At 37.7% G+C, this 21,633-nt stretch overlaps 1 protein-coding gene across 1 annotated transcript in view; it reads right to left on the bottom strand.

The window, feature by feature from the left end:
* Nucleotides 1–20,267, bottom strand: part of LOC124270259 (neurogenic locus notch homolog protein 1-like) — a 106,469-nt gene extending 86,202 nt beyond the window's left edge. Inside the window, 2 exon segments of the mRNA XM_046705295.1 lie at nt 6,442–6,522; nt 20,002–20,267. Of these exon segments, the coding sequence (XP_046561251.1) occupies nt 6,442–6,522; nt 20,002–20,132 (212 nt within the window). The 5' untranslated portion in view covers nt 20,133–20,267.
* Between the last annotated feature and the right edge of the window lie 1,366 nt (nt 20,268–21,633).

Raw genomic sequence — 21,633 nt, 5'->3', positions numbered from 1 at the left:
AGCACAACAAAGCCAAAAGCAAAATAGGATCCAATATCAAACTATAACCCTATCCAGAACTGAACTTTCATGCCAGACTCCCATCATTTTCTACAAAGGAATCTCTATTGCCTTCCTGTGAGATGCTATCAACAGGTATCAGTCAGATCTCTCCGCAATTGCCCATAACACTGTACAGGTGCACCAGAACACAAATTCATTTAATAATGCATACCAACAGTCATTGTTTATGTCACAATGCTACCACGCTCCTGCAATTGTTTGCAAGACAATGCCACCCAACTCCAGCTTTCTCAAAGATTATGTTTCTTTCTTGCTGTGAACAAGCTTTGGCCTTTGTCCAGAACAATAAATTTCCTTATCAATTTTATGACACCTAAAATAACCAATACAACTTTCATCTTTGACACCTTGGCCGAATCACAAAAAGAACAGCTGTGTCATGCCAAGCATGAACACTGAATTTCTAATGAAATGAAAAACCATTGTTTTTCACCATAAAAATTCAAAACTGACAGAGCTTTGTAACAAAAACAATCATCACATTCATTTGCCTCCTTCTATTAGAGGAAACTGGTCCGTGTTCTGACCTTTTGCAAGTATGATCTATTCAGTGTGAGTGAGTCACTCACACAAACCATCAATTCTGCAAAGTAAACACACCTTGCAAATTCACCAAAGAATATATCCATGTGTTCAACTGATATGTTGTTGTCCATTCACCAATGAGTATCATGTCAGATGGTTGATGGGCATTCAGAAGTTGGATGGTAATACAACAACGTATGGTATGGATTTACTTCTAACTTCTTTATTATTTACAACAGATGAAATGATGAAGGGGCAATAAGTAGAACAGAAACGTCATGTTGTAAATAACAAAGAAGTTGTAAATCCATACCATACGTTGTTGTGAGTATCATGTCACTTTCAGCATTATTTCAGCAGTATGATAGTAGGGGCCATTAATGTTGGGCTTTATAGATAACCATATTGGATTCAACCCTGAATCTTGGAGTCAAGACTGCCCCATGCACCTCAGAGTAAGCCTGATTTTACACCATTAAGCAACATTCTATCAGTATTGTGATGGGGACACCAGAAATGAGCATCAAACATTGTAGCCATGAAGAGCATCCAAACTGGGCACTCAGAGTGACAGTCAAACACTTCTACCCCATCGATCCTTCATCTTGGAGTTTCAACTGATGTTGCATACAACCCCATTCCCAGACTTCACCTTTTAACAAGCCAATTATGACCATAATGAACAGACAAGTTAGGGATCTCCACTAAAAGAAACACCCCAAGAACATGTATTAATATTTTAACCATTTTCATGAGTGAACATTTTCACTTCAGCTCAAAAGACAAAACAAGTTAGTGAGGAAACACCTCCAAGTCTCCATATGGCTTTCATACACATTGTTTACAAGAACCATCAAAATGATCATATCTACCAGTATCTGTCATATCAACATGTTTTCACCTTATAATGGTCAAGATACTTCAACAAAGACAGCATTCATTAACTGTAAGACTAGATTCTACAGCAGGATTCTGTAACAAACAGTGACTAACTGCAACAGTTAAATACTCTCAACACACAATAAGTAAATGTTGCTTAACACCACAAACAAGAATATTAACACCAGCAACCCATAAATAATGAAGCCCGAACCAGGCCCACCACTGACAAGAAACATGAGCACTGAGCCACCCTATGAGGGAGGACACAACGACACACCACCAACCAAGTCACAGAGCCGGACCACAACATCCAGTCTTGTTTGCCAGCAATAGGGTCCTTGGATCCAGTCTAATCTAGGGCCCCCAAGGGACACCTGCTTCATAGGTGCCACAAGCCCTGCTGGATCACTGTCATGTTAGTATTGACCATGCAAGTCAAGCCTGTATGATGCATCTGTCCATTGGGAGAACCTGAAACCTTGTCCACTAGTATTAGCACTGCAAGAATATAACACTTCCACCTGTTGATTGGATGGAAATGGTTGGCGATTCTGCATATGAAAAAACAGACACATTCCTGCACCAGCAACTTTATTTGAAGGGAGGGGTTGGTAATTTTTGGTTTTTCAAAAAAAAATTGAAATTGGAAAGTACATTGTGGGCAAAACTAATGGATAACAACTTCTTTATTTCATGAGTGAAACATTTCGATACAGATTCTTGTACTGTTGTCAATCAAGGACAACACAGTACAAGAATCTATATTGAAGCATCGCACTCATGAAATAAAGAAGTTGTTATCCATAAAGTTTGTCTATATTAAACTAAATTTAAACAAAATCACTGTTTGATCCAATGATACCTGGATTTTCCTTTGTTAAGTAGAAACATGTCCTCTTTTCTTATGACATACAGCCAATGTTTGCATTATGTCATACAAACAAGCAATATTGATTTGGAACAGAAACTTGTGCCCAACAATATATGCTGTTGTCAATAGATACACAACACACATTCAACAAAGTCAGCAAGACATTTCGGACGATGGAATAGCCTGGAGGTTATAAAGCCTCAGCTCAGCTCAGCTCAGCTCCCCAAAGGCCTGGCTTCAATTCCCAACATGGTACATTTCTCCACTGAGATATTTCTGTAATATTGCTGAAAGCCCCCTAAAATATAATCACTTATCCCAACTGCACATATCAATGCTCATGATGTCAGTCACTAGATTGTCTGGTCTAGACCTGATTATTTACAGATCTGAAATAAAATTGTGAGTTGTGTTAAACAAAACAAAAAGTAAATATTCAAAATATTGTTTGATTATAACTATTGTCCACTATAACTGGTTTTGAAAATTCTGACTCATATTGCTCTAACATTTTCGATTTCAAATATTTTATTTCAGTTAAAACAGCCCAGTTAAACCATCCTATCAGACTCTCTTTTTATGCCATTTTCAGATTAATGAGCATGCGCTATTCATCAAAAAAGAACTTAACATAAGGTACTCAACTACTTTCCTTTAATCTAATGGGAGGTGTGAAAGTAGACATTGCACGAAATGAGGATCAATGCGTCTTTCATAGATCATGACACATGAAATCAACCAATCAATGGTTCAGAGTGTAATTAACATTATAAACACGCTTAACGCAATGTCGTGTGGCCAACTGAGCTAGTCCACCTTCTTTACCTTCCCAAACTGTCGAAGCAAACCATTTCTGATTGGGATTAAATAATTAACCAGCGAATCTTTGAGAAAATATGGTTCGGAATTGCAGGAAAAAAGAAAGCTAGTGAAATATTAATGTGGTTTTGTTGATCAGACTCTGAAACATTTCTTTTGTTGTCATCGAGCAAAACCCCTTGAGAGTGCAACCATGCTATTGATCCAGCCGCACAAAGACAGACAGCTGATGTAGTGTTCCGTGAGGCAGATTCTGGGCATGCTTAACCTGTATAGGTATTGCTAACTACACAGAAAACTAGAGTTAATTAACACTGCAAGGTAACTAATTCAGCTGTTCTGTCAGGAATGATAAAAAGTGACCTGTCATTTAGTTCACTGTCTTATAGTGCAGGATGAACAAGCACAAACAGCTTCAAGGTATCACAAAGTAAACAGTGTTTTTATTTAAACTTTAAATGTAATACATTGTGACTGTATTGTGATATACTGTACAATACTGTGGCTGTATTCTGATATATTGTAATATACTGTGGCTGTATTGTGATATACTGTAATATACTGTTGCTGTATTGTGTTATATTGTGATATACTGTGACTGTATTATTATTTATTATTATTATATTATTACAGGATATTTATATAGCGCACATATCCACGCACTGGTGCATGCTCAAGGCGCTGGTATTTTTCCCTCGATCATTGGATGTCAATCTGAACAGCACATCGCATTATCAATCTCAACTCCCTGGGGAGTATACAACTCTTGCAGCCACTAGGCACACCGAGTTATTGTGGCTTTCTCATCCTAACGATGGCTGTATTGTGATATACTGTAATATACTGTTGCTGTATTGTGATATATTGTAATATACTGTGGCCGTATTGTGATATAGTGTAATATACTGTTGCTGTATTGTGATATACTGTGACTGTATTGTGATATACTTAATATACTGTGACTGTATTGTGATATACTGTAATATACTGTGACTGTATTGTGATATATTGTGATATACTGTGGTTGTATTCTGATATATTGTAATATACTGTTGCTGTAGTGATATATTGTGATATACTGTGACTGTATTGTAACATATTGTAATATGCTGAGGCTGTGTTGTGATATACTGTTATACAATGTGGCTGCATAGTGATATATTGTGTCTGTATCATGATAAACCATAATTATACTGTGACTGTATCGTGATATACTGGAATACAAAATGTCCATTTTGTGATATTGTAATACTGTAAATCTCTGTGATGTATTTCATGTACAGTTGTTATATCTAACGGTTTTTCTGACTCCACCAGGGAATATGGTCACATGCTCAGCTAAACTGTCTCTGTTTGAGCTTTATTCTTGAAACAACTTGGCAGAAAACTGGAACCTGTTTCTTATTTCTGGTGGGGAGAGGATGGAGTTGAGGGTGGGAAAGTGGGAGGAGGGTGGAGTTGAAGGTGGGAGAGTGGGAAGGTGGGAAGAGGGTGGATTTGAGGGTGGGAGAGTGGGAGGAGGGTGGAGTTGAGGGTGGGAGAGTGGGAAGGTGGGAAGAGGGTGGAGTTGAAGGTGGAGTTGAGGGTGGAGTTGAGGGTGGAGTTGAGGGTGGAATTGAGAATGGGAAGGTGAAAAAATGATGGAGTTGAGGGTGGAGTTGAGGTTGGGAGAGCAGGAAGAGGGTGGAGTTGAGAGTGCAATTGAGAATGGGAAGTAGTGAAAAGGATGGAGTTGAGGGTAGGGAAGTGGGAATGATGGGTTGAGGGTGGAGTTTAGAATAGAGTTGAGGGTGGGGGCTAACAGTCTGAGGACAGTCAGAGGACAGCTAATAGCAATACAGAGCTCAATTACATCAAAACTTACACAACACAATCTGTACACAAAGAGATGCAGAGACACTTGATCTCACCACAAAAATGTTAACATCAATTATGAAAATGTAACTACTGTTGGGTAGAATTAACTATTCTTCAAACTCCCTCTCCCAGAAACATGAAACCCTGTTAATATAGACCTGTAATGATGAACTTGTTGAAGATTTCAATGAGAGAAATCGATACCTCCAGCAGAAGTCAAGATAAGTACCTGAATGACATTGGGATAGAACCTAGTCATAAATTCTTGATTGGACTCACTTACTGACTGTAACTGTACTCATTAATAACGAACACTGTTTGCTGATTGTCTAAATGCTGGACAGGTACACAAAGAAGCTATGCTAACACTTGTTTCACTTGTACTATAGACGATATACCCAAACCCAATTTGTTTCAACAATGAAGATAACGTAAGTAAATCAAGACACCATCAATCTGTAATACACAGATGAAACAAGATGCAAGCCATTTGCAGAGGTAATCAGAGTAAGTGAGTAGGTTTTATGTCATAATATTACAGCAATATCATGGCAGGTGACACCAGAAATGAGCTTCACACATAGCACCCATAGAAACCCATGATCACAGGTTTGTGGCCTGGCCAAAACATGCTACAGTGCATTACTAATTGCAGTGCCTCATATAGACTAACGCTTAGCCTCTGAATATATGTAATCTTGATAGTAACAAATAAACCCATTTAAATTGAAAAGGAGCCCCAGGGAGATATACACTGAACCTGAGGAAATCTGGACTTGCTTCAGTTTGGGCTTTAGCATTGTAGGGAGGGCAAGACAGTTGGGATAATAATGTCGTTCAGGGACTGTGAAACAGACTATGCCTTAGACAACTGGACTATCCATGTACACACACGTCCTAGACCCCCTCCCCTCCCCCCCGAACCCTATTCTATACAGTAAATACACTGAAGTTACAAAGTTCTGACACCTATTAGTGTGTAAACTGACTGACTGAGTTTGGTTTTACGCCGCTTTTAGCAATATTCCAGCAATATCACGGCAGGGGACACCAGAAATGGGTATTAGTGTGTAAAGGGGATATCATTCATCACACAATGGAGCAGTCTGTGCCTATTTCAAACAGACCTGTGACAAACTCATTACAGTTACTAAGTTGGGTTTTATGCTGCTTCTAGCAATATTCCAGAAACATCACAACAAGGGACACCAGATATAGGCATCAAACATGGTACCCATGTGGTGAATCAAACCCCCGCCTTCAGCATGACGAGTCACTTTAATCACTAGTGAATGCTTTCACCAAAATTCATTGCAACATCAGGAAGATATTGCTGTTATATCCACTCGTGTTATTTGTTGCAGCCTTCTTTATCTCAACAGCCTGAACTGTATTATCTACCATGAAAAGGGGAGGCTACTCACTTGCACACGCTGTGGTCAGAAGATATCCCCCGAGGCACTGTGCATGGTTCTTGCATGGATTGGGGTGGCAGGATGGGAAGCCTGAAACGAGCAATAAGAGTTAACACAAAACCATTCACAAAAATACAAACATGCTATGGGCAGACTTTTTGTGACACCTGGTTTATACATGGGCCAACTGAAAAACATAGATGTCAGATCCACAGTCAAAGAGCCCGTTCCCCATTTCACAAAGCAATTGTAGCGCTAAGGTGATCATAACTCCCACACAGACTCATGACAGTCATAGCGCTACGATCACTTTATACAATGGGCCCCTGACCATTCCGTCTTTACTTTAGTCACCTCCAACACAAGCAATGAGCCAAGGAAACCTGTTGGATTCTACATACGATACATAACAGTAAATGTGAATGAAGTAAATGCATTTAAATTAATCACATATATAAAACAGGCATTTCAACTAAGCACATTGGGAAAAGGAATCATGATATTGTTAAAAAAAATTTATTTGTTTTAATGTTCTTGATTTCATGCATTCATAGAAATCACAATTAATTTTTCAATTTTCAATTTCCATTGTCACTTGCTGCAGACCTTGGACAAAATATTGACTCTTGGCACATATAATGCATCCGCTGAAAACCTACATAAAACAACATGATTTGAAATTGAAAAGAAATTTAATTCATGGAATGGAATTTCTTCATAAATAATTACTACCCACAACACCTGCACAGGTATATATGTCCAGTCACCGGACAAGTATATACAGTAAACTGTGATTATAACAAACTCAAGGGACTACTAATTGTAGTTTATGATTAGTTCATGCTGCAGTCATAATCGTTGCTAATCAATTCGCATCAGGTTAGAATTTGACCTTAAAAGCCTAGTTTTCTAATACATTTATTAATAACTAATTGCAACCAATGAGACAATAGATCATTATGCATACCTTGAAAAATACCATTTGCGATTCTATACATTCTTATCAAAACAGACCAATTAAACAATTTCAATAGATCTTTACATCCCAACTCAAGTAGTTGGCATAACAAGTGCATTTAAAGAAACAAATTCAAGACATTAACTCAAATTAATAAAGAATATCATGTCTTGTCTCAGGTTACCAAAAAATTCTTATGATTGCATTGTACAAATGTGATGATGTTTCTGTAGCGGAGAGGTTTGTATGACATGCCTTGGCATAACAACCTGCTGGGATCTATGTACATAGACTAGAAGGCATGATTATTTGCACCCAATAACGAGGCCTAATGATGCAATTGATCACTGATTGACGGGTGTATATAACGTGTGTAGTCATATTGATTGCATATTAGCAAGTGCTTACAACACAATGAAATCTAGCTACATTATCAGTGGTAAGATCAATATCACAAACACCAATATGTGCTTGGATAAGATGTTGCTACAGAGAAATCAAACACAGTTACTATTGACATTCCTCCATTCTGACATGTAGCAGGAAAGAAAGTCGCAGTTTGTTTATATCAATGCAATTTTGGAAATATTTTCTTGATGTCATAACACAATCTAAACCACTCAAAAGATGTTAAAGAACATGAACATTGTTCAGCTGTCATAATCTGACCGCGACTATGGTCATATGAGAGAATCAAGTGAGTGAGTGAGTTTAATTTTACGCCGCTTTTAGCAATATTCCCGCTATATCATGGCAGGGAACACCAGATATGGGCTTCACAGATTGTACCCATGTGGGAAATCAAACCCAGGTCTTCAGCGAGAGGAGCAAACGCTTTAATTACCAGACTACCCCACTGCCCTGAGAGAATCAAGCATGAGTGAGAGAAAGAGAGTTTAGTTTTATGCCTCTTTTATGCAATATCACTACAAGGGACACCAGAAATGGGCTTCACACATTGTACACATATGGGGAATCAAACCCGGGCCTTCAGTGTGACGACCAAATGCTTTAACCGCTAGGCTACCCCACCGCCGCTGCTAACACAACTAGAAACTCAAAAATACAGACAGTAAATAGAGTCGTGAGTGAGTGAGTGAGTGAGTTCTACACGCACTCAGTAATATTCCAGCTATATGGCGGCAGTCTGTAAATAATCAAGTCTGGACCAGACAATCCAGTGATCAAAAGATTGAGCATCGATCTACGCAATTGGGAACCAATGACGTGTCAACCAAGTCGGCGAGCCTGACCACCCGATCCCGTTAGTCGCCTCTTACGACAAGCATAGTTGCAAATAGAGTCGTGAGTAAAGATCTTCCTCCGGCTGCAGTATTAGCTGGGTGATCGCCTGTCTGTTGTTTTACAGACAATACATTACCGCTGACCAGTCCCCGGAAATACCTGCCTTGTTAGATGACACACAGCCAGATGTGTTCACCGACAACATAACCGTGTATCTCCAAGGCTGGTGATCACTGTCACTTGTTTGCGGGGACTGTAACAATGTGATGCCAATATACTACTTAATGGGATTGTTTCTGGATAAGAAAGAGATCAAACCAGCAGAATGTCACTTGTCCAAAGAAAAAGTGGAGTAAGATTTCTTTCAAGCTTGAACATTAAATGTGATTGGTGATAACCATCATGACAACAGCTGACAGATTCACATTTGACTGAAGGAGTTTGAAATCTATGAGTTAGTGAGTGTGGTTGAACAATGCATTTAACATCATTCAGGCAATACAGGGATGGAAATAACTTTAAACTTGCTAGTGTACTCCGGTACAGTGGCACATGTAAAATCACTTGCCCTGATAATTTTTCCACTATACCGGCCGTTTTCTTGTTGATTTTTTAAATAAACATAATTGCGTTGGAAAGTCAACTGGACACTGGTACAGTGTGAGATACAAATTTGCTTGCCCAACAGAAAAAAACACTGGACTCGGACGTCGGGCAATGGGTCATTTCCACCCCTGCAATATCAGTGATGGAAACCACCAACTGCCTTCTTTTACTGTACTCACATAGGGAGTCGAACCGAAGCATGACCAGCAAGTGCTGTAACCACGTGGCTACCCCATGCCCCCAAATTCACTCAACATGTAGTAATTGTATTCAAACTAACCCTGTTATGGCCCCAAGAAACACCAGTTTTGAAATAGTAGATGGATAACAAAACTGCGTATTACTAGAATCCTTAGTCCCCAAAACATAGTCATTCAAAAATATATATCTACAACATAAATATCACAACATAATGGAGCTCAGAACTATGCTTAATAGTTTGAAGCAATCTAGACTTGAATTGAACTCAATTTCATTTTATTCTCTAAGGTCCGGAAGAATTGGGTATTCAAATTACTCAAGATATCCTTTTCAATTTGCAGACATGCATTTTCTTACAGATCTGTACTGACTGATCACGAACAGCATCACACATTCATCAACTCCACTGCAGTGAATAATTCATAAAATTTCATCTAGGTCTTGGTTATGGGTAATTAGAATTACATACCATTGTTGAGAGTGAATGAGTGAGTGAGTGAGTGAGTGAGTGAGAGAGTGAGTTTAGTTTTACACCGCACTCAGCAACATTCCAGCTATATATTCCAGCGGTCTGTCAATAATCAAGTCTGTACCATTGTTGAGAGTTTATGTGACATTTCAAACAGAACTATTTAAAAAGAAATGTACACATTGGTGTACACATTCTCCATGGACTGGCCAAGGGAGAGTTAATGTATTAGTGTCAGCCTTGAAAATGACATTTAAATCTGTCATACCAGTTAAAGCAAAAATCACATTTTCTACTGCAAACAAATATATCCGAGTTAACATTGGATATGGACGTGTTACACGCAAAAATGCAAACTTCCCATTCTCTACTGACAGCAAACAGTTTTGGGTTAGCCTTAAAATCAACAAAAGATTCTATAAAACATTTTATTCTCAACACAAAATAAACCAATTTATTCAAATTCAATGCACTAGCCTTGCATCAGAATGATTCATTCACTTGTCTTGCACCAGAAAGTGCACCTATCGATATAAATTACATGACATATGCCTGAAGAGAAATAGCAAAAAACTTCACAAAGTCTTTTCGCAATGAGGTTTGAAAACATATTTAGCAAGTTACTGCTAGAAATAGCATTCCCTTGTACTGGGCACGCCTAGCATAACAAATGATAATACCTGGCCATCCCACACAAATCTCTGAAAAGTCACATGACCCCAAGCGCGAAAGGCCACGAACTTGCTCCAAGTTTGAAACATTCACTTTATTTTGTCATTCTTGACATTTTGTTGTCTAATTGTTTTGAATGAAACAAGTATAAGCAGTAAATATTAACAGAGTTGGCCGTCAGTCATTCTGTCATGTCTTGTACTCGGCTGCTTTAGATGCAGTGCTTGCAAGTGTTCCTTGCCTTAAGTGAAATATTAATTAATTGCCTACTATGAGCTCAAATTTGAAAGAAAAAATATATAAGTATCTGTGTTCAAACTATTGACAGACAGCTCTCTTCATTTTCAAAATAATGCATTAACAATATTTTTCAGAATAGTCATCATGTAATTAGCTTTATTAAATGCAAACACCTGCATTCAAAATGTTGGATTATACTAAGTACCACTTTAGGCACAAAAGAGATGTGTATTTAGAAATGCACAATACTTCTATATCACTTCTTTATTTTATTCTACCTATAATAATTCAAGCTATTACAATAAGGCTTTCATTCATGGATGCAGATCAAAGATTTTGACTGAAACCTGACATCCTTTGAAGATGTATATAAGGACACAACAAACTAATGGAACATACTCGCTCACATTAATGTCGAGTCAAAGAAGACCGTTTCACACAATTTTAACACCTACTGTCTTGTCACAAAACAATATGGTGAAATGATAAAAACTTATCATAATATACCTCACAAAAATGTGATATAAGATTTGCCATTTCCTGTGGGTTATAAAAAGGATTCTTACACACTACATCATCTCGAAAAATACGTAACACCAACATACAATGTTTTAGATGACACATCATTAACAGTTGGACGATTATGTGTCAAATTTATTCCACCCTACTGTTTCAAGAGTCAAGCCTATTTTATTGTTCAGAAACACCCACAATGGCACGTAGAATGAATCATTACCTGTACACAATCATTTTCTACACCAATCATATATACTCACAAGCAGTTAGGAACACCCGAGTTTTGTACATGACAAAAGGTGATCTGTCAGGACTGATTATAGTCCCATGAAAATATCAGGTGTTGTCTTCATTTGAGTTGTATATTTACCTAACACACAATGCCTGCATGGAACAATAATATATACAACTGACTGGAAAATATTGGCCAAGTACAGATAATACAGCATTGCATTTATGAATATTACAAATATGAGCACTAGAGTAAATATTTCATGTATTGATTTAGCAATTATTGATGTATTTTGATTGCTAGGACTTATGATAAGCTTGAGTGGTATGTCAGCCCTAAACAATGAGAGCATACAGATCCCAGAACAGTCGACAGTGGTCTGGAAGTGAACCAACACATTATATTTCTGGTTTTGTGGAAAATTCATTTTGTGGAGTAATAGCATTTAGAAACAGAAGTTTGAAAATTAAATGTTCTGCCACCTCCATTAAGTTTTAGGCCAAAAATATCCTTTTTATATCTTATTTAGAGATAGTGATTATGATTCTGTTCAATAAATCATAAAATCTACAAAAAGAACAATAAAGAAAAGTTTGAGTTTGGTGAAATAAGGTATCACATCATTTTCCAGATTATTGAAGTGGATTGCCATAGAGCTTACCAGTCGACACTTAATTCCTTCCATGCTGAGTGTGAGACACAGTAACAACAAGTATTATCTTCTTTGAGTGGCATTTTAGAAGTTGGGAAGTACAATATAGAACAAACTTTATGGATAACAACTTCTTTTTATTCGTGAGTCTGCGACGTTTGATACAGATTTCGTACCGTTGTCAAGCATTTGACAACGGTACAAGAATCTGTATCGAAACGTCGCACTCACGAATAAAAAGAAGTTGTTATCCTGACAATGGTACAAGAATCTGTATCAAAACGTCGCACTTACGAATAAAAATAAGTTGTTATCCATAAAGTTTGTTCTATAAAGTACTATCTTGTATGATCTTCTGCTATGACAATAGGGCTCGAACCACAGACCTTCCACACTCTTGGCAGACACTCTATCCACTGGACCATGGGGTAGTCAAGCAAGGTGTGAACCAACTGTACATCCAATGACAGTTACATAACATGGACGGTTATGGCACTCCATTAATACCTGAGTATAACTGTAAAGGATGGGTACCAAAGGATGCCACCTAAATCATACCCAATTTACAATACTTTGTTGGCCATTTATTGCAGCAGCATAGCAACAGTGCCCCACTGATTGGTGTGACTAACTGGATTGTATTGATGCAGGTGTGTAAACATTTTACGACAACATGGGTTATTTAAGTCCATACTTGTCAAAACAACAGGGTTAAATTATGGGAACTACTGCATTGTTTTCAAATACTCACCAGTATGTTAGGACCTTGTCTTTCAATAGTGTCTACATTTGGCCTTGCATTCAGCCCATTTGAGCTTCAGCAGCACAAATCTTCATTCAGAAACCTTATTTTAAACTTATATTAGTACTTTAATTTGTTGAGATTTTAATTCTTTTAATTGTCTGATATGTAACAAAGAGAGGACCGAAAGAATTTATTCAAATCTAGACTTGCTATAAAATTATAATTGTACATAATAGCAGTACTATTACGGACTAGCAAAGGATTTTTTATTTTTAGTTTCTGTGAGTGAGTGAGTGAGGCTTCAGCAACATTTCAGCAACATAATAGCTGGGGGCACCAACGATTACCTGTACACATTTTACATGTGTTTAAACGCATTATACATACATGACAATCATACGCCTTAACCGCTAGACTACCCAACCACCCCCTCCAAGTTCTGGGTATGTACATGTGATTAAACTCACCTTGTATACTTTGAAATTTTAACTAGACCACGCCACCATGAGCATAAATATAGAGAACATGTGCTAACCGATAACAAGTACACAACATGGGAACATTTGGCCATAAACACTATCTCTTTGTCATAAAGCAATCTCTGAACATACATTCCTAATCAATTACTCGGTAATCACTTCAGCGAGTAAACCTTATAGCACAGCTCTGTGACTCATCTTCAACATAATTACCATGGTGGTTAAGAAGGATGCAACAAAGTGGAAAGACAGCTACCAAACATGGAAGAAATGCTTTTAACATAAATGTGACTACTTCAGTATGCGGTATGTTATTATGTTGACAACCATTCGTTCCTCATCTTTCATATGTATCCCACACAATGTAAAGACTACACCCTTTGTGTCACGAGTTCAAACTTAAATCAAAATGACATCCCATGTCTTGTATATAATTACAGTTTTTAAAAAAAATTACCAGTGAGACGTTTCTCTTTAGAAAATTACCTCCAATAAAATTCTGAACTTTTCTTTTCATCATTACAGGAAGTCCTCATCCATGGCATTTCATTTGAATTAGTCACGAAAATTCCATAAATGATAACAAATACGCAAGATTAACTCGCTATCAAACAGATGTACTGTATAAAGCACAATGTGCTTTATCTTAGTTGAAAAGTTACAGCGCGACTTCAATACACAGGGATGCTTAATAATACTGTTTACCCATCCAGACACCCTGAATACCGATGCTTCTAATGATAAAGATTGGAGGGGGGATGTGCAGGTGAGGGGGGTTCAATGGGGGGCAACAAGTCCCCGCTAAAGCGTGGGAACCTGAGACAGCTGTGAACTACTGAGGACCCCTGGTGGTGACAAGCCATCTGCTGCTCCAAGAAGGATGGTGAAGTGGAAAAAAATAGTTCCTGAAAACAGTTCATGCACGACTGGCTCCGGGGAGTCAAGACTGGTGAATTAATAATGGGTCTAATTTATTTGAGGATTTATAATTAGTTTACCATTGACTTTGTTAACTAAGATTTGCAACATCTTGTAGAGGATAGGTTAATTATCAAAAACTAATTGTCTGATTTAAAAAAATTAAATACCATTCCACGAGACTATGTGACTTGGGCTAAGATTTAAGATCCTACAAGATGAAATCTCAGCAGCTGCCAAATTGAGATTTTCAGATGCTCAGACTAATTACTCTTAGTCCCCAATTTGACCCACAAAATGTAAAATGGCCATTTTGTGAAAAGAATTTGGGAGGAAAATATTTGACAGAGCTACTTCCCAAGGTAGCCGGAGCAGGTCAAAAACATCATAAAAGGCAAATGAAGATTTCTAATGCCACATCAACATTTGAAAATAACTATTATTTAGTCCTGCAACAACAATGAAATAAATATTGTCAAAATGACAGTACATTAATCAGTAATTTTCATATATATTTATAGCTGTCCATTACTGTTTTGATATTTCATATATCCAGCAAATTGGTCCATTATTATTTTTATGTACTAAAACAAAAATAGTCTTTTATTTTTGTTTCAATAGAAAGTGCGCAATGGGACATGCTTTTCAGCCAATCTCAGAAGCATTCCAATAACAACATGGCACCAGAAATAGGGGTCACACATTGAAACCATGTGGGGAATTAAACATGGGTATTTGGCACATGGAGCAAGCACTTTAACAACTAGGCTACCGACATATCTTTTTGCTTTTACTTTGCTGCACCTGTCTGAAAGTGTCATTTCAGGGCCAAAACATAATTACATTTCAGAAACCAATGGGTTTTTTGCCCCCAAGGACGAGAACCACTGGTACACAACCACTGACAACAGACCTTGATTTTATGGATTTTTTGAATATTTGATTTTCAAGTTTTTCTGTATATTAATTGAATTCAAGAATTAATCCAGGTATTATAACTATAATCATACCTACATCATTTACCTGTACATAAGTGATTGGGTTTCACTGCTGTCTGTGCTAATAGGAATAACAAAGAAATTGAGGGCTTTAATACTAAGTCTTATATAACTGAATACAACACCATGCTAAAATACCTCTGCCTTTAAAGGTCACATGCAACCAAAAAATCAAACATAATTAAAACACAATTATCACTTATTCATGACATATAATATACATTGCTGATTATAGAAAAACATAAAAAAAAATTATAAGCGTACAATCGCAAATCAAAAGTGCAATATTTTGTACTTGGGTTTACTTCCCAAGAAACGAAGCAGCCGGGATACCGAACCCAGTCAGAGCGGGTGGGTGTGCACTCAAGTGTAACGGCTGGTTCATTTGCCGATGCCCAGATGTGATATATATAGAGATGTTGGGTTTTTGTGTATAACATTTTGCAATCAATAGACATCATAACATGGCATGTGTACAAGTATCACACCTGCCTGTCTGTGTAATTACATAATGTGACAGAGACCGAACTTGGGCCATAAATCAATGCGTTTTGTTTATGGTGTATAGCTTGATAGGTGTTAAGTAGATGTGGTCAGTCATCGAAGTTGTGTATTGAATATTGTCATTAGCAGACACATAGATGTCAAGAAAACAGACATTGAGTTTTGTCTGTGACAACGACATATCTATATCACACGTACAGTTAGAAATTCTGTCAACGCTAAATAATGACATTGCTTTTAAGTATCGAACTGAGAAAGTGACTCGGTAAGAAGAACGTGTGGTGAAATAGACAAATGAAATTATATAAACAGTTAAATCGGTAATCTACTGTCATAACATATAAAATGCTCGGGCCTGTGAAATATCAACAAAACATTAGAAAAATAGCTCACACCAAAGCCTTCACAGAGTATTCACCGGACAACCCGCTTCCAAGCTGCACGAACCTATTTCACTGCACATGTGCTATGAGCGCAGCCAAGCTTTTGAAACCACTTTTTCCCCCAAGTGCTGGGGAAAATTAGTGAATCGTTTGAACTCCGATTTCGCGCGGGTTTTTTTCATTGCGTTATTTTTCAACTTTATAAGTTGAATTTGCATTTTTATGATTTGTTTCGGTAAGTCCATACCGAAAGGTATCAGAATCTGCAAAGTTGTGTTTTACGTTGCATGTGACTTTTAAGCAAAATAAGGAATTTTAAAATAATGATTAAGGAAAGAACCTTTTGTCACAATTAAGCCTAGAATATGATATCAAAACATGGTTCAGATATATTGTTTAAGCCACAATGAGGACTTTTTAACCCGAAAGAACACAAAGCAACAGCACTGAAGAGCTAGGAATTCCCCTTTTGAAAGCCATGTCCCGATGCCTGGTTTCTGTAGGGACAACGCCAAATCAATGAAGTGAACTTAACAGCACTATTGATCTGCCAGGTATTACATACTGGAGGATGATGGCCATAATGTCTAAATGTAGGTATTGTTTGGTACCGACTAAAAGCAGAGGCCATTATCCTGGCAATCGATTCTAGTTTTAGTTGACTGAACATGTAGATAAGCCAGAGTGCCTGTTCTGCCTCCAGGATCCACCATACTGGGAGGGAAGCTCACAGATCTCTTGCATGAGATGTATTTTTAGACAAAATGGCCTGGATGTGGAATTCGGTAACAAATATATATAGCGACTGATGTGTATCTCAGGGTGATATGCGATGTTATCACACATGTTGTAGCATCATTTTGAGGCGAAAGTTCTTGGTGAAAGATGTAAAAATTGACATACATCATCTTTAACAGTGAAACATTTTGCTAGAAATTCCTGTGCTAAATAACCCCCATTAAAATCATACCCCAGTTGTTCAATGGAATTCACCCTTAATCAACAGATGAAGACATTATTCTACAGCATAACATTCCAAGCTGTGCTAAGTATTAGAACAATTCATTCATTCATTAATGATAACCCATGAAGCGGCATCACCATAAAATACTGAAATCATTTTTAAAGCTTGAAATTTGATCTCCTTTAATGAGTTGGCAAGATTAAAACCCTAAGTTTATGCCTACATAGATTTATTACATTGATTCAAGTGGCACTATGTATACATTTTCATCAGTTTTAACAAAAACTAAAGCATTGATAATTACAGCCCTCATATGCTACCATTTAAAGAGGACCTATCATTGGATTCCTACTTATGTAGTACAAATAAATAGAATTTCGATGGCAGAATACCACTATTACCAGACAACCTCAAGGACCCCTTCATTTCTAACACTGGTTTGAAGGGGTCATCAGTGTAAAACCTCCAGACATCCATGATCCCACAACACTGATGCCTCAATGTAGCACTCAAGTGCATGTATACTCATAAGTCTCAGCCTCACTGAGGGAACCAGCAGCCTTCCTAATTCGCGCCAGTCCATAACTATCAACATGTCCTAGGGGCCAGTCCAATATTCGTAGTCCATGTTGACCATTGCATTTGAATGTTATAACTACAGCCAGTTATCAATGCTTCATTTTGATATAAAAGGAAACTGAATAAAGCTGATATATAAACGCAACAAACGTTTTTGTTTCATTCAACCAGGACAAGTTGTAAATTCTCGGGTCTAGTGAAATTGGCTTTACGCTCATCCCTTGGACTGGTCTTAAAAATACACATTTTTAAGCTTATGTGAGTGACATTGGTTTACGTAGGAAGCCAACATTCCAGGTTTCTCTCAACATCCTGGAAATTCTGTTATCTGTGGGAGGTATACCACTGACTGACAGCATGAGCTGGTACTTCCTCAAAAGATGTGGTCATGTCCAAGGCCAGCATCCATGTGGGTTTCCTCTCATATTAAATGGAATACAGTTCCACAAGTGGGGTAAAACCAAACTCCCTCACGCACTCATTCATATGAATATGTTAAATATTTGTAAAGCTGTAACACACTAACATATAAAGACAAACTATTACAATACTCACAAAATGAGGGCCATTAGGCTAACTTACACACCTTTTGGGCAAAGTGACCTTATGTGTGCATTTAAATTGAAGTTGGATTTGTAATAGGTTTTATCATAATAAACATTAATACTCCCGTTTTGGAAGCCTAGTTTCACCCACTCACAGCAGTTGTATCTACAAATAGTGAGTATGGAGTTTAACACTGCTACACTTATATTCCATTAGTATTTGCCTTGTAGATAAATGAAGACATTGTTTCACAAACTGTACTAAAATATGGGGCTTATCTGTCATTATGAACCATCAACCACGATCCCAACCTGTTCATTTACCTTTAGCAGCATTTCTATTCTACTTGATGTTTAACATATTTTAGTGCTTCATCGATCTTGAGGGCTTAATTGCTTTTTATCAATCCAAAGAGCTGGGGAGGGATATAAAACAAGCATCAGAAGAAGTGAGATAGTTCAATCTCAAGTAGAGAGAGGCTATTACTTTTATTATTACATTACAACAAAACAATGTAATATATTCATACCATGCCTAAGACTTAAAGATAAAATGTTTAATATAAGAAGAATGAATTCAAAATGTGCTTAGTTATATAGTGGCAAAGAGTGTTGTAACCAATGATAACAAATGACATCGATAGCCAGTTAAGCTTATTTGGTTGCAATTTGCAATTAATTACTAATGGTACCAGTCAGCAGTTTGATCAACTATCACAATTCACAGAGTATACTGAACAATCAATCACTACCATCCATTGACACAGAAACAACAATTTAAGCTGCTTCTCATCTCAAAAAGGGTGAATATGTAATTATGCAAACATTTACAAAACAAGCACAATTCGGTGTTACTCAAGCGTAATAATCCCAACTAAAATACTAATAACAAGTGCAGTGGTTAAAGCCAATAAACTCACTCATACCTTCTACAAATCATCAATGAGACGTTATACACGTGTTGTAAGGGGAAAGAATATTCAGTTCAACATTGTTTCGATATCTTCAAAACCTTAACCACAAGATGTTGGCTAACAGTGTTAAACAATGTTTATTTCTGACAGGTGATAAAAAGTATATTGCATCGTCTGCTCTGGGCATTTATTTTCAATTGAGCACAAACCGTTGTAAAAACCCTTATTACATAAGACGTCTGCGTGTCTATTTTTATCACTGCTCGATAAAACATCCGAGAACGCATAAATATCATGAAAAACACGTGCAGTGTTACCGACTGCGCGTAACAAGTGCACGAGTCTATTTTTGAAAGGTAAACATGCGAGCTCCAATATGACTCATGAATTCTTAGTTCTATTACTTGCCAAACATTGTAACTTTCACATGACCTCTTAATTTAAATGAAAGAAAACAAAGAGCATCTATCAAAAATTATACTTAATTCGACCCTCTGCGATATCAGTACCCTTTAGTGTTTCAAAATGGACGGTTTAAACAAAGACAGTCCCCCATCAGAAGTTATTCTGACCGTGGGAAAAGCCTGTAAATACGTCAAATTCATGTTAAAAGTTACTAAAGATGAACAAGATTCAATCTCAGGCCGTACAAAAATTAAAAATGACAAAATAGGCAACCCAGACACCCCAATTAAAAGTCCGCTAGCCGAAATCACGATGGCCCATTTTTCTAAAGGAATGCATCTCACCTTTTACAAGGGGTCCACTTATCACCGCTAACACTAAAAACAGCGCCGCGACTATCCCCTTCGCTGTCCGTAACATTGCGCACAGAATTTGTAATCCAATTCCTCACGAATTGCACATATCCTAATTCCATATAGAATAAATCCGCATAGCGTCCGAGGAGTGTAAATCCGTTTGTATTGGTCCCTCTCACTAGTAATCCAACTTTACTTCTCCCTATTCCTTTCAATAAAACTTTACTCGTGCCAAGCCGCTTGCGGCGAGCGTCTTACATATTACTACGCCCGGCGCGGGGATACCTGGAGCGAACACCTTCGATCAAAACCTGGATCAGTAACAGAATTCCTTGTTGCAAGAACGCACAATCTGTCTGGTGAATTGATAACTGTGATTTTAGCTTATACCACTGTCTCCAGGTCGTTTAACTGCAGTGACATGGAGGGACTATATTTTCCCGTTCTCGAGCCAGGGTAGTGAGGAGGCACATTTACATAGAATCACAACACTGGCGGCCCGTGTGTTTAAAGGAGAGAGCGTTCCGCTCTGGTAAAGCACACGACAGCCAACGCTGGCACACGACAGGTCCGCGCAACGGAGAGTGAGAATATAAAGGCTGGGTTCAATACCTTTATACGACCAGACCATATCCTGTTTTTCCGCCACACACGTGCGATGTGCACCGTGTCAAAAGCCAAGGCTGCTGTGAAACCCAATTCGTATTTTGAAAGACAGAATTTGAAAAACGTGTGGCAAAATAGATCCCTTGACAATATTCAACATAAAGGTACAATATGTTTATTCTGAAAGAATTAATAAAAACCCGAACGTGTTGAGTTTGCTTTTGTTTGTGGTGTTTATATTGTATTTTTGCGTCTTGAAACGACTCTCTTTCAGTTGGCATTTTGGAGTATCGTGCCAGTTTGGCTCAATCAGAAGTTACGTCTATTGTTCATGAAACCAAGACGGATATGTTTGAAAATGAAACCGGAATGTGACCAAACTCTATATTAAAGTTGCGTGTGATCTTTATGCCATCCCACACTGATGATGCATACTTTGAGTTAAATAATTTACAGAAAGCTTGTACCGTGTCGTAGAATCTACTCAAAACGGCTCATAATTAAAGCCGTCTTCCTAAGGCAGCATTTATTATTGAAGAAACCTACTCTTCGGTTCAGCTTTTAAATATGGAGTTGTAAGTACGGGTTGTAGTTGACATTTTGATCTATCACGCTCATAAAACAATTACTACGTTTTGATAAGAAGTATTCTGATATAGGAAAATATAGTTGAGAATAAAAGGCCGTTAATCGAACCGAAATAATACGTTACCATTATACAACAGAGCACAATCAGCATCAACGTCACGGATGTCGGTGGAATTATGTTCATTATTTGTACGAAGAACTGTTGTTCTCTTTCATGCTGGTGAATAAAATGGCGTTGAACTGCTTCCAAGATTATTGAACTTTCTACCCACGCGCATGCAGGTCTGTGTAGCTTTTTGTCCGAACAATATTTTACAGCGCTCGTCCACTGAGATACCATGCCGCTGTTTATTTTGATTTTTGTTTGTTTAACGCCGCACTCAGCAATTTTCCAGCTATGGCGGCGGTCTGTAAATAATCGAGTCT

The sequence above is a fragment of the Haliotis rubra genome, unplaced genomic scaffold, assembly GCF_003918875.1.
Source record: "Haliotis rubra isolate DU_JTF1 unplaced genomic scaffold, ASM391887v1 Scf150, whole genome shotgun sequence".
In the NCBI taxonomy this organism is placed as follows: domain Eukaryota; kingdom Metazoa; phylum Mollusca; class Gastropoda; order Lepetellida; family Haliotidae; genus Haliotis; species Haliotis rubra.
Note: the sequence above shows the minus strand (reverse complement) of the source record. Positions and strands in the feature narration are given on the sequence as shown.